Source organism: Otolemur garnettii, unplaced genomic scaffold, assembly GCF_000181295.1.
Source record: "Otolemur garnettii isolate 467f Iridium unplaced genomic scaffold, OtoGar3 scaffold00014, whole genome shotgun sequence".
Classification (NCBI taxonomy): domain Eukaryota; kingdom Metazoa; phylum Chordata; class Mammalia; order Primates; family Galagidae; genus Otolemur; species Otolemur garnettii.
Window position 1 is genome coordinate 8,865,028 of NW_003852409.1, and position 15,367 is coordinate 8,880,394.

The 15,367-nt window shown below is 36.1% G+C and overlaps 1 protein-coding gene across 1 annotated transcript in view; it reads left to right on the top strand.

Annotated features, from left to right (window-relative positions):
- LOC100964432 (protein NipSnap homolog 3A-like) overlaps positions 1-6,063 on the top strand; it is an 11,118-nt gene extending 5,055 nt beyond the window's left edge. The window contains exons 3-6 of the mRNA XM_003785196.3: positions 643-798; positions 2,438-2,587; positions 5,584-5,670; positions 5,764-6,063. Coding sequence (XP_003785244.1) covers positions 643-798; positions 2,438-2,587; positions 5,584-5,670; positions 5,764-5,840 — 470 coding nt within the window. The 3' untranslated portion in view covers positions 5,841-6,063. The remainder of the gene's footprint in view (positions 1-642; positions 799-2,437; positions 2,588-5,583; positions 5,671-5,763) is intronic.
- The last annotated feature ends 9,304 nt before the right edge of the window (positions 6,064-15,367 follow it).

Genomic DNA, 15,367 nt, shown 5'->3' on the forward strand with positions numbered 1-15,367 from the left:
ACCATCTTCCTGTATCATCTTAGTCAAAACAGAGATCCTGGGTGGTGCCTGTGGCTCAGGGGAGTAGGACACCAGTCTCCTATGCTGGAGTTGGTGGGTTCAAACCCAGCCCTGGCCAAAAACTGCAAAAAAAAAAAAAAAAAAAAAAAAAAAACCAAAGTATACTTTGACCTGATCATCCAACACTGCCACCACCACCAAGGAAAAGAGTCTTTCTCTAAACTAGCATTATAGATCAAATGCTTCAATTAATTAATAAGAATAGTTTACAAATACTGAGTACTAACTAAGATGCATCCTCACAACAACCCTGGAGGTAGGTGTTACCTTATTATCTCCATTTCACAGACTAAGAAAATGAGATACAGAAAGATACAAAACTAACCTAATTCACACAACTGCCTCCTAATGTGGTAGAGCCTATAAAGTCATTATATGGTGTTAAAATTAGTTCTTTACATGTAGACCCTCTTTGGACCACAAGTAACTTAAGGGCAGTTGTCACATCTATTTATGTTGGTATCTCTAGTGACAGAATACAGGCTTCTTATACAGCATTGAGGAATGCAGAATTGAATGAAATCAGATGAAAATATTTTAAATTGTAAAAATGTATTTTTCCTAATTTTATTCTTCCCATAGATAATTTTGCTCATCGAACTGAAGTTCGGAAAGGCATAGCCAAAGATAAGGAATGGCAGCAAGTTATCGTTCCAAATTTGGCTCTCATTGATAAACAAGAGTTTGACATTACTTACCTGGTACCATGGTGCAAATTAGAAAAACCTCCAAAAGAAGGTAAGTCTTCCCGTCCTAGACTTTGAGTTTTAATGAATGAAGTACTAAAGATCTAATGTTATAAAGACTAAAATTCCATAGGAGAAACAAGAAAATCCTTTGTTTTATATACGACTATATGATGACTATGGAGATAAAAATGAATGTGAGCTCTTTGCTTAGTCTTAAAACAATGAACATCAAAAAATGAAGTAGCTTTCCAAATTGGAATCTGACTGACTCTTAAAGTTTAGCTATGTTGTATAAAAAGTTGACAGGGTTAGTAAAGGTGGAAAAGTGGGTATTAGGAGAAAGGAAAACAGGTTTAGGTAGGTAAAGGAGAGTTTATTAAATTATGCTACAGTTGGCAGCACCTTGGCTCAAGGAGTAGGGTGCCAGCCCCATATACCAGAGGTGGTGGGTTCAAACCCAGCCCTGGCCAAAAACTGCAAAAGAAATTATGCTACAGTTTAAAATTGTAATAAATTTTTAAATATGCAAGTATTTTTCCCAAATTTCATCTAATCTTAGATCATTAAGTACATCTTTGCCTGTAAGATTTGACTGGGAGAATAAATTAACTTGAACTCTTAAGCTGTATTATTCTACTCTAACTCTTATACCTTCCTGTTTCTTGTTTTTCCGTATGAAAAATAATTCCTTCGGATTTGTCTTCTTGCTGATTTTATTTCTTGCTTCTCACTTACGAAAATAACTGCCTCAATCTGATTTTAAACACAGGTCAGATTAGAAAAGCATAAACTAATTTAAATCTTATTTTATTTCTCCCATGAACTCAATTTTGTTAAATTATAAGAGATTTGGAAAGTTTTATTTGGATCCTAACACACTTGAAACTCCCCTAAGCTTTTTGTGCTATCTAAGTAAAGTAGCTGGCCTCTCAGACAGTGTCAAATGTGAGTTCTCTTCCTCTATGTTGTGCCTAGTTCCTTAGTAACTGTACTTTTTTCCTTTTTCTTAAACAAATCGAATCTAATCTAACCTTGTTCAAGTTTCTTTCTTTCCCCACACCCCACCCTTCTGACCAGAAGCTAAAATGCTTTTCAAGCTTTTATCTGGAAATTTAGGAGCAATAAAGCCACCTCCTTCAGGGTTTTCTTTCTTTCTTCAGAAGCTCAGACATGACTTCAGGTCATCTTTTTGCTTGCTGTTTTTGTTAGAAATGGAATCTTATATGGGGAAGTTATACAAGAAAAAAGTATTTCCTCTCAAAATTCAAAGGAAGAGGGAAATGCAGGCAATCAGAAAATACTGCTGTTCTTTACTTTTATACAGGTGCAGACTTGGGCAGCTCAATAATCCTGTTTTATTATGGAGTCTCAGTATTTGTTTTATCAACAAATTTTACAGATTAAAAACATTAGAGAAGGTAGTTTATATATACCTTCTAATCCTTTTTTCTTTTCTTCTTTATTATTAAGCTTAACAACTGACCCTTAAACATGATCAAGGTCTTTTTAAACATAAAAACAAGGAAAACTAATGCAGAGAATTAATAAATATGACTATACAAATATGTATACATGAATTATCCTCTGAATATGAATACGTTGGTTAACCTTCTACTAGAACTGAGCAAACCTGATTAGAAATGTCTTAAGTATGTTCTGTGAAATAATTATTTTTCTCCCTACTCTAGGAGTCTATGAACTGGCTATTTTTCAGATGAAACCTGGTGGGCCAGCTCTGTGGGGTGATGCATTTAAAAGGGCAATTAATGCCCATGTCAATCTAGGCTACACAAAACTAGTTGGCGTTTTCCACACAGAATATGGAGAACTCAACAGAGGTATAGTTACTCATTTCGTCTAGAAAACTACTAAGTTTCTTGGGTCACTTTGTCTCTCTTTTCATTATGGTGTCTATTTTAATTTTTATTTCCAGATTTTTAGTTTAGAATTTTAAAATTTGTAAAAACTGCTTTGCTTCTTACTTTTTTAGAATATGAATACTTTATGGAACCTTTTTCAAATGCTGAACTGCTGCTTTCCATTTGTGTAACAAAATTATAAAATTTAAAAACTGGAAGATCCTCAAGAAATACTCCATTCATCTTTTATCCTCTAAATATACTTTTATTGATTTTTTAAAATAATATTATTTAGAGTAGAGAAATTGTTTCTGAATGAAAATTTAATGTGTATTTTTTTCAAATGCTAAAAATGTGGACAAGCCCAAAGGAAAAAAAGGTAACTCATTTTCTAATACTTCAAGATAATACTGCTAACATTTTGGTCTTTGATGTAATGACATAGGAATACAAAGAACAAAATGTTATTAGACAAAAACAGGCTAGAAACAATGCCTTTTCACAGTTGATATAATGACTTCTTAGCACTCTAGCAAGTTAGATAGCATGTTAGATAGATACATATATAGCATGATTGATAGACTGACCAACAGAATGGCTTTATTTAACAAAATATCGATTTGAGACATTTAACTTTTATAGCAAATTTTAGAAATTTGTATAAAGTTTGTCAGGAAGGCTAAATCATTAAGAATTGCTAATCAAATACTTAAAACACTCTATATCCAATTGCCTCCTCAACTTCCCTAGTTGAACATTCAATGGACATCTCAAACCAAACATTCAAAGCTGAGTTCCTAATCTTTACCCACATACTAAACAACTAGTTATTACCAAAGAAAATAATCAAGACATACAAAAAAATTTTTTTCAAGTTAGAAAATAAATGAGGAAGAAAAAATTTATGACAATTATTAGATGTCTGTCTTATACCATATGCTAAAATAAAAGTCAAATAGATTTAATATAAAAAAGGAAGTCATAGATTTAATAAATGGATGAATCATTAGATAAGTTAACAGATGAATTATTAATTCACATATCCATATAGATGAATTTTTTTAATAATATGGATGGGGACTATATTTCTAAGCCAAAAAGTTATGAAGAAACTATGAAGGGAAAAAATTAATTGATAATTTTATTATACAAAGGCTCAAATGTTCTGCATGTCTTAAATCAAAAACATTTACAAAGGTAAATAAAGAGATGGCTGATAAATATATTTTAAAGAAGATACAAATTAAAACAATAATAAAATCTGATTTTTTACCTAGCAAAGACATGTAGTTAGATAAGGGAAAAATCAAGTATTAATACACCATGTATAGGTTATGTTGGCATAATTTTTTTCCAAAAATTCAGCAATATAAATAAGAGGCCTAAATTTTTTTTTTTGTCTTTAAGAGTATTGCTTCTAGGAAATATGCATGGATATGCATTTCCATGGGTATGTTTAGTTATATAGTAAAGACGTTTAAAAGGACATGAAATACATAGTAGTCATATTTAAATGATAAGATTAAAGTTGCTTGTTTTTAAAGTCTCTGTTAAATCTTCTATACTGGACATGCATAACTTTTATAAGAAAAAGCTACTAAAAATGGGTTACACATACTTTTCAATGTTAAATTCATTCTTAGCATAGTAGGAGAATGATAATCTGAGTATAACATCTTTTCTGGAGCACAGTATCTATTCCTTTAGTTCTCTCAATCTGAATCTTAGGAGTTTATATTAAGGAAATAATCAGATCCACACTGCCAGGTCAAATCCCATCTTTATCATTCACTAACTTTGTGGCCTTGAGCAAATTACCTTATTTCACTGTACCTTAATTTCCTCATTTATAAAATCATGACTGTGATAACCTACCACATAGATTATTAGGAAGACAAAAATGAGTTAATACATGAACAACACTTAAAACCAGGATGGCACATAGTTTAAGCACTCAATAAATGTTAGTAGTAGTCACTGTAGGTGTAAATGTGGGTGCTGCTTTAATGAAGGTTAGGTCAACTTTGTTTACAATAAGAAAGCACTGGAAACAACGTGGTGTGACTCTATGTAAACGTACAAGTAGACATACATATCGTATATATCAATGCATCTTATATAAGCATAAACTATACTTGCCGTGTGTACATTATAAATATATAAACATATATGAAAATACACATATAAATATGGAAAAAGAGATATCAATATAGAAAAGTGGTTATTTAGGGGGATAAGATTAGAAATGCTTCTTACTCTCCTTTTATTTATCTGTGTTTTCCAAAATCTATGTAGCTAACATAGTAAATTTTAATTATAAGAAAACTTATAGTTATGTATAAAACATTTATTTCAGTATTTTATAGAATACTACAATATTGGGAATAATTTGAAAATTCAACAATAAAGGGTTGGGATAAAAAGTTGTTATATAGATAAGAAGGAATTCATATAGCCATTAAAATTAATAGCATTGACATGGAAAATTCTCATATTATTGATTTTTTTAAAGACCCATTTCTAAGCAGAATATATTATAAGACCCTAATTTGGCTTACTCATTTTAGATAAGTAGATATACTATACATTAATAGAGATTTATCTAGGAAATTAACATGCTAATTTCAGTTTTTTCTTTGTATCTAAATTTACAGTTTATCTAACTTTTTATAATTTTTTTTAAATAAAATTAAATGTGGTAGGAAGTGGTGAAACCTAGGTCTGGTCATAATTGTGCCTTTAGCTATGTTACTTTACTTATCTTTAGTCTTCTGTTTCCAGTTTGATTAATTAATTTATAAATTTCTCTCTCAAATGTCTGACCCCTCCAAAATCCTATCACTAACATATTTAGTTTTACCCTTTTGATGCATCACTGTCTTAAAGAAAAGGACAACATTTCTGATTCATTGTTCAGTATTTCCTATTTGTTAATGTCATCTTCTTTAGAAACTATTTTCTGTTTATTCCCACAGTGTACGTTCTTTGGTGGAATGAGAGTGCAGACAGTCGAGCAGCTGGCAGACATCAGTCTCATGAGGATCCCAGAGTTGTGGCGGCTGGTAAGCTTTTCACTAAGCATGAATTATTTTTAGAACAAATTTGATTCAGTCAGTAACTCTCTCTATATGACTTCTTATGAATTGTTTTTCCAGTTCGAGAAAGTGTCAACTACCTAGTGTCCCAGCAGAATATGCTTCTGATTCCTGTGTCATTTTCACCATTGAAATAGCTATCTACTGAAATACCAAGCATTTCATTAACTGGCGTAAGATGTATCTGCTAACAGGGCTTAAATTCTCCCAGCAAATTCTCACTTTTATCTGAAGGAGGTGGTAAGTTAATTGACTATGTTTCTTGCATTTTTGAAAGCCAATCTGTCTTTTGTCACTACCCCTTCAGGAAATAGGTCTGTGCATCTTCCTGGGGACATGTCAGTATCTATTGTACATTAGCAATAGCTGTCACTACTTCATGATCTTGGTTTTTCATTGGTTTCAGAATTTCTCTTCTCCTGTATTTTGAAATCCTTTGCTTTATAGAATTTTCTTATATTCGAATAATGATTTTACATTTTCTTGCCTGACAATATTTTTAAATTATTTATATACATATATAATATTTATCTTTTTATCAAGTGTTTTTTCTGAGATTAAAAATTTTTTCCCAATAAAGTTTATTTTTCATATCAAATGGGATTTATAAAAATATTAGATCAAATATATTTCTTTCCTTTGGAAAAGTATAATTTCATCTGTGTCATCTGTAATAATTATGGTTTTCACATTAATTATTAGTCACTCTAACTTAGAAAATAATGTATAGATCGTGGCAGTAAAAATGTAGAGAAGACTGAAGGTCTTACATACTGAAGGTTTACATACTGAAATGTGTTCTTTTATAATTAATTTTACTAATTTTTACTTCATTTTGGATCACTAGAAAAGATCTTAAGACATCTATTTGTTTTAAAGAAACTTTTATGATAATGGAAATGCTTGTCCTAATAAAAGCCTATATATCCATTCTGATTATTTAATTTGCATTTTATATTTATATCGTTTTCTGGAGTTTCTATGGTGTGGTTATAGGATAGTGACACAGTAATAATTTACCAATTTTATAGTGACTATTAAGTTACATCAAGAAAATAGCTCACTAACACTCGATGGGAAAGTTTCTTTAGTACTGCCACAGATTCTTTAGCGTGTTTTCTTTGAACATCTTTAATTTCCATCTTACTTACCTTCTAAAACCAAGTTTGGTAGTCCAAGATCTCTTTATAGTCTATATTTACAGCTACATCATTTTATATTTCTGAAACATGATATAGCTATAAAATAGTAAATTATGAATTAGCTGTCTAAGAGAAATTTGGAAAACAGAAAATACAGTTTTCTCTCATTTATCAGACCCCAAGGGATCTGTAATTTATCTGGACCATTATACAATGTAAGATATTATTATGCATTGAGAGAAAGGCAGGCAGTGGCAGCTTAAACAAGCATATGCCTCAGTGGTCTTTTCTGTGCAGAGTATAAAGAATCCTAAGACATGTCACTTTTTTTTTTTTTTTTTTTTGAGACAGTCTCACTCTGTAGCCCTTGGTAGGGTGCCATAGCGTCACAGCCTCCAACTCTTGGGCTTAAGCGATTGTCTTGCTTCAGCCTCCCCGGAGTAGCTGGGACTACAGGTGCCCGCCACAACACCTGGCTATTTTTGTTGCAGTTGCCACTGCTCGTTTTTTGTTTGTTTGTTTGTTTGTTTATGTTTTAAACAATAATTTAATGCAATCACCAATTATTTTCTGGTACATTTCTTCTTCCCAGAACTGTGTATCAATCAACTCAAAGATATGATGCTTACTGCAACATCCTTGTCCAATATCCAGTGAATATTTCACAAAAATAAACAAATTTATGAAATGTAGTATAATGTAGAGAATGCCACTCGTCTATATGCCTTCTGTGTCTCACTCATGATCTAGAAAATGCCTTTCCTGCAAACCCATTGATAAAAATAAATAAGAAAAATGTATACACAACACATTTATAAAAAAGTTTTTCTACTTTGATGTCTTTCATTGGCTCTAACAGATTCCCTCGCAAATCAACTTTTGAGTACAAGGTACTAAAATGAACTTTGTAGGTTTGGATCATACTTCAGCCAGTCTATTTTTAGATAAATACCCTAAGCTGTTGAATCTGTTCTATCTTTATTATCTATATCCTGCTTTGAAACAGACTATCCAGAGTCTGCTCAATGGAGAAAAAGTAAAGTGGGAGTGGTGGGAAAATAAGAAGAAAAAGACAAAGATAAATATAGGATTGGGAGGACAGGTGCAGCCATGCTCATCATCAGCCTCAAGCAAAGAAATCAGCTTTATTATATAGGGAAAGTTACAGCTGTTGTCCAGAGACAGTGGAACCAAGGAAAAATGTCTTCAACTTTGTGGGGTTGTGTACCTCCTAGGAAAAAGGTTACAAACAAGTTAATAAAAAACAATCTATTCCATTACAATTATCTGTTTCATCACAAGACTTCTATAGAGTGAGGTAAAAGGTAAAAGCTTCCTGGGAGAGGATGAAAAACAAGTTGAAGAAAAACATGTTGTTCTTGAAGGAAGAGGCAGCCTGGAGGTTGTCCCCTGAATGTTTCCCAAGTTGTGGGAGACCCTGAAACCTCATGACCTGCTCTCCACAACAGACTAGTAAATACCCAATTGGAAATAGTAATATTGTCCAGGTCTTTGAAAAATACAAGGCATTCTTTCACATTGTGAAAAAAATTATAACTATCATGTATTAAAATTCATTGTAAAAAATATTGGGGTCTTTAACTTCTATAGTAGATAAATACAGATAGCATTCTCATTACAGAGGTTCTTTCCTGATCACCAGTGTCATATTTTCAATGCCTAAACATTTACCTATTCTTTAGAATTTAAGTCAGTAAATGGAAGCTTCTAAAGGGACAATATTGCCACTGTCAAGAGCAATATTTTCCTAATAAAGTTATCAGCTATTTGCATATCTCTTCTATGTGTACATGAAGCACCACTTATAAAGTAGTATGTAATGCATGCATGACCTATTTATACAATAAAATGTTCCTAGCCAGGCTCCATGCCTGTAGCTCAGTAGTTTGGGCCATCCCAGGCCTGCTGAAATAACAATGACAAGAACGGAAAAAACATATAGATAGTTGTTGTGGCAGGTGCCTGTAGTCCCAGCTAGCTACTTGGGAGGCTGAGGCAAGAAAATCACTTAAACCCAAGAGTTTGAGATTGCTGTGAGCTGTGACACTATGGCACTCTACCAAGGGTAACATATGAGACTCTGTCTCAAAAGAAAAAAAAAGAGAGAAAAAAATATTCCTAGCCAATATGTAGAATCTACAAAAAGTACAAAACTACAAGTTATCTGGCAACCTATCTTTGAATATTACCATGTAAACAATGAAGAAATGCATAAATTAATAGAGAAAAATCAGATGAATTAAAAATAGTAAGATTACATTACACAATAGTTTATCTTTCTACTAGGTTACAGGAATGGAGTCATTTTTACTAACTAAGCAAAATCACTCTATAAATATAAACAATTTCAATTTACTGATCTGTAAATTAAAGTTACACCATTTGTTTCAGTGTTAGAAAGTAGTAGGGGGCAGCACCTGAGTCTAAGTGAGTAGGGCACTGCCCCATATACCGAGGGTGGCTGGTTCAAACCCAGCCCCGGGCAAACTGCAACAAAAAATAGCTGGGTGTTATGGTGGGCACCTGTAGTCCCAGCTACTGAGGAGGCTGAGGCAGGAGAATCGCCTGTGTCCAGGAGTTGGAGGTTGCTGTGAGCTGTGACTCAACAGCACTCTACCAAGGGCAATAAAGTGAGACTCTGTCTCTAAAAAAAAAAAAAAGAAAGAAAGTAGTAGGAACTCCCGTAGATTGAGTATTCACCTAATGACTATATCCGTGATCTCATCAGTGCTTGCTGGAGAAGTAGTATGAAGTCAGTTTAGGATCAGGACCTCACAGGGTAGGGGTAGTAGCTTGCAGAAATCTCCAAGGCAAAGCGAGTTCCCAACTTAACTCTGCCTCGCCACTGCTGTTTTAGCTGGCCAGGGCCAGGTTCAAAACCTCCACCCTCGGTATATGGGGCCGGTGCCCTATCCACTGAGCCACAGGCACCACCCAAGATATCTCACATAGTTGTGAAATAGTTGGGGACTCAGTGTGTACTCCATATATATATTTATTATATATATGTATATATGCATATATATAAAATAAATTACCTATTTAAAAGTTAAAATTGCACTAAATTAACATTTAAAAGTTAACAAATATTGGCTCAGCACCTGATGCACAGTGGTTATGGCGTCAACCACATACACCAAGGCTGGCAGGTTCGAACACAGCCTGGGCTAGCTAAACAACAGTGACAACTGTAACAAAAATAGCCTGGTGTTTTGGCGGGTGCCTGTAGTCCCAGCTACTTGGGAGGCTGAGGCAAGAGAATCACTTAAGCCCAGGGGTTTGAGTTTGAGTTTTAGCGAGACTCTTGTCTCAAAAAAAAAAAAAAAAAAGTTAACAAATACTACAGAAGATCATTTAATATTATATTTCAGAATGTTGTAGTATTTTAGGGTTATGAACATCAATTATGTTTGATTCTCCAGTATGTACAGGCTAAGGGGAGGGCTGGCGTTTTGATCTCTTTCATGCATACACTCAGAGTTATCTTAAGGGCTTCCCTCGTTTGGGCCAAAATAGGATTACTTGGATTAAGTTCTGTACCTTCTTCTTCATACTTAACTCCAAGTGGAACTTGATGTTTTCTAAAACTTATGACAGAGATTTGCCTTCCAGGAGGTCTAATTGGAAGAGGAAAGTAATTCACAGGTTCGTATCATAGCATTCTGTTTTTCTCTAGTTCATTCATTCTTCCATTCTTTTAAATGACTCAACACCTGCCCTCCCATATTCATTTAGCTGAGGTCTTTTCCTTTTACATCACTGAGAAAATAAAACTGTCAGAAGAGACTTTGCACAAGCTCCCACCTCTTATCCACCTGCTTTCTGCATCCTAGCCCATAGCGTCTGAAACCACAAGACTGAGGCACATGATGTAGGGAGTGAGTGTAAATAGAAAAGGAAAGAGGTCCAAGGCATCATCTCGGTAAGGCCTACCCTCTGTCCTCTTACTGTGGGTGAATGATCCACTCACCTCTACCGGACGCTCCTTCCTGAAGGCTGTGGCTCCGCAGCTTTCTCTCGCAACTGGATCCTTCTCCTCAGCTTACCAATATGCTATTGTTTTCCCTGCCATCTTTTAAAAGAATAAAAACTTCTCACCCCTTTTTTCCCTTTACAATATGACTTAGAAGAGTAGTTCATATTTCCTATCTCCATTTTCTCTCCTCATATTATCTCATAAACGTTTTCTAATCACCATGCCAGCCAAATTGTTCTTGTCAGACTCATTTCCAAGTCCTCATTTCACTTGAACTGTTAGCAGCTGACCTCTCCCTTCTTCTGAAACAATTCCCTCTCAAAACCCTGCAGAAGCTTATTTTCGTCGTTAGCTGTCTGGCCTTCACCTTGTTTCCTTGACATCTATCGTTGGATATTGCAGGGAGGATTCCTTGGACCTCTTTTCTTTATTATTGACACTCACTCCCTACGTCATCTCCCTCAATCCTGTGGCTTCAGATGCTATCTGTGTGCGGATACCATGCCTTTTCTCTGAATTCTAGGCTCATTTTATCCTATTATATTCTCAACATCTCCACCTGAATGTCTGTTAGAAATCTCACACCTCACATGTCCAAAATTGGGTTCTTGATCGTTACCCAGAAACTATCTCAGTCCATGGCAACTTCAGCTTTCGGTTTGCTCAAGCCACAAACCTCAGAGTCATTCCTGATGCCTTTTTTCTCTCACGTTTGTGTATCTGTCAGCATATGCCAAATATCCAGAATTTGACCACTTCACATCCCTACAACAACCATCTTGGCTCATGTCAGTCATCATCTGGATTTTGAGGAATGGCTGTTAATTGATCCCCTGTCCTTGCCTTCCTGCTTTCATCCCGCTCTACCGTCAACACAGCAGCCAGAATAATCTAAAACATAAGCCACATCATATCACTCCTCTGCTCAACCCTTCCTATAACTTTCCACCTTATTCAGAGTAATTATCCAAGCCATTACCTGAGACCTACCCACCTATACATGATGTGTCATTGTGTTATTTTTTTTACCACATTTGCTCTTCTCCCTCAGCTCCAGACCTGACCCAAGAGGTTTTTCTCTGGTCCTGCTAAACATGCTCTTACCTGTGGGTCTATTCTCCCTTCCTGAAATGCTCTTCCCCAGGTATGCATCTGCCCAGCTCACTCCCATACCTCCTTGAGGTCTTTACCTCTATGAGGCCAACTTAAAATCACAAGCCTTCCCCACAGTGGTCCCTAACTGCTATGGACTGAATATTTTTGTTCTCTCAAAATTCATTATGTTGAAGCCTTAATACCTAGTGTGATAGTATTTGGAGGTGGGAAGTGATTAGGCTTAGATGAGGTCATGGCCACAGAGTCCCCATGATAGAGTTGGTGCCTTAATTGGGATAAAGAGTCCTGAGTCCGTGCCCATGTGTTCTCTCTCATGTGTGGGCTCTCTCTCATGTGTGGGCTCATTCTCCCTCCCACTCTCTGTCATGTGTGGGCTCGCGCTCTCTCCTGCGTTCTCTGTACCATGTGAGGAAACTGGAAAGAGATCCTGATCTCTGACTTCTCAGCCTTCAAGACTACATGAGAAATAAATGCTTATTGTTCAAGCCGCTCAGTCTGTAGTAGTCTTGTTATAGCAACCTGAACTGAGACACCATCCCTCTCCCCTACGTTAATTTTCTTCATGTCACTTATAACTAAAACTAACTTTTCACTTACATATGATTTGTTATTGTATGTATCTTCCCACTAAAAACTAAATTCCATGACAGTATCACCAGTATATGGTAAGTCATCACTAAGTATTTGTTGATTGAATTAACATATGAGAAGTTAAAGATCTGGAAAAAAAAAAAAAAGAAGAAGGCCATCATTCCTCCACATCTCATATTGAGCCAGCATTAGTAGGTTCATGACTGTTACTAGTGGTACCTCACTAGTGCATTTGGAAAGTATCCTTGGAAGATATGGTGAATGACTCAGTGTAAGTTCTCGCTATGGGTGCTATCAATAAATAGAAATAACATTTTTGCCTGTTGGTTATAAGTTGCTACCACAGACTATGAAGGGATCTGAATTGTATCTCCAGGAAGAGAAAACAGATACATATGCCCTATCAGGTCTGGTTCCACCCACACCACTGGTAGGCACAAGCTCTGGACTTCATTCTCAGAACTAGCTCTTAACCTATTGAGCAAGCCCTCAGAACCTGACTATGGTGGCAAGTGAAGTTGTGGCACTCTCAAGTCACCAAAGGGGTATGACCCTGTAGTATGCTGGAAGAATTACTAAGTACTCTTTCATATCTTCTTTGACCTATGTCCTCCTGCTGAGCGTCTTCCCTATCCCAGGAGGAGAAAGTGGTTTATTTTCTTTAGTGATGACTAGTTGGCTCAGGACCCTGCAGTAAAGGGAGTTTGGGCATTTGACAGAATGAGCTTTTTGATAGCTGATTGGGAGAAATAAAAATTTTGTATCATGGCTTTTACACTTTGAAAGGGCAAGCCAGAGTATTGTAAAGCTTCTGACAGAAGACATGCCTGAAGAATTAAAAACAAAACAAATACAAGAAAGGAAAGGTGAGATGATACCTACTAACAGATAAGAATCTGAGTGAAAGCTTTGTAATCCAGCTATTGTTCTGTCTTTTGTTTCCCTTCAAAGCAACCCTACCACCACCACCACAGATTTGTATATAACATGCTATTTCCCCTTCTATACTTCATTCTTCCCCAAATCCATTCCCATTAGGTCTGCACCCTCATCATTCTGCTAAAATGACTCTTAGGAAGGTCACCAAGGGCCTCTGTCTCATCAGATTGAGTGGCCATCCCTGCCTTTGCCTCACTGTCGCTCTGGACGTGGCTGACAACTTCTGCCTCCTGAAGCTCTTCATTCTCTGTGCTTCAGTGGATAGCATCACACTCTGTAGATTTTCCTTTTCCTCACTGGCCATCCCTCTCTGTTGTTCTTGCTGGCTTCTCTTCTACGTATCACAGGATCTCATGCTGGAGAATGTTCTCTGTCTTCACTCTCTCTGGGTAAGCTTATTCAGTCCCATGGCTTAAACACTACATGTATGTATACTGATGATTTGCACATTTTTGTCTTCTTTTCTCTTGTTGCCCCTGAACTCCTGAGTGAAATACCAATGCACTTCTAACATTATCATCTATCTAGAAGTCTCTTTGATATTCTTTTTCCCTCATCTACATACAGCCCGTCCGCAAGTCCTGGCTCTGTCTCCAAGATGGGTGATACAGAGTGATAACTTTCCTCCCTGTATGTTGCTGTCACCATAGTCCAAAATCCCATCAGCCCTTAGCCTCCCGACTGTGCTTTCTTCCCAGTAGGCAGCATTCTTTCTGAAACACATAAGATCACACCACTGCCCTGTTTTAAACTCTCCAGTGGCTTCTCATTGCACTAACAATGAAATCCAAACACCTTAACGAATTTGGCTGGGGGATTTGGTCCCTGCCTTCGCTCTAATTCTAATCCCTACCTTTGTTTCTCCCTTCTCACCCTGTTCCAGGGACACTGGTGCAGCCGTTCCTCTTAACTTACAAGACTTTCCCCCTGTCTGGGCTTTTGCCATACATTTTCTTTCTCCCAGGAATTTTCTTCTCACCCACTTTTGAATGTTGTTCCTGCTCATTTTATTTGGTTCTGAGCATCTGTATCAATCACCCCTCAGACAGGCCATCTCTAACTCCTGTCCGTAGTTATCCTATTGTTTTCTTCCCAGCACTTATTGCCATCTAAATGCATTAGACTGGTTTGTCTACACATCCATTCTCTTTCTCCACTGAATTATAAGTTCACTAGAGCAGGAATTCTGTTTTCTTCAATATTGTATCCCCAGAACCTAGAAAACTATTTGGTATACAATAAAGTTTTTAAAATGTTTGTTAAATTAATATATAATGATGCCAAGATGATTTTAACCTGATACCTAAGTTAGACAAATAGAACCCTCCGCCACTTAACTGTGCTTATACCTTTGGACACCTTCCTCATCCCCTGAGCAACAATTTGCTCATAGGTAAAATGGCGCTCATTTCCTCACAGAGCAGGTGTTGGGGATTAAATGACATGCCCGATAACACAGCAAATACTTGAGCTTTTCCATACTTAACATATACATGAGCATCACAATAGATCCAGAGTTTTTTGAATCTGGAAAAGTTAATATGAGTTTTCTCTAACAGAAGAATGCTTTGGTCAAGACTCATCAGTAACCTATTTTCATCAAATTACCTACTTTTTTATTTTTGAGTGAAGTTTTTCTTCTCCTTTTTTACACAATTAAAAAACAAAAACAATTTCTATCCTTTAAGTCACTATAATGTGAACTTCAGACAGGAGGATGAAGTAGCAATGCAGATGCTGAGTGGGCATCGTGGCTCATTTGAAGCTGTGTTCCTCTGCCCAGCATGTCCAGACCTGTGCCACGGAAAAAGGACTGCTCACTACACATTCATCACAGCCGTACCCAAGAAGTCACAATTAGAGCCAGACTCTTCGCACT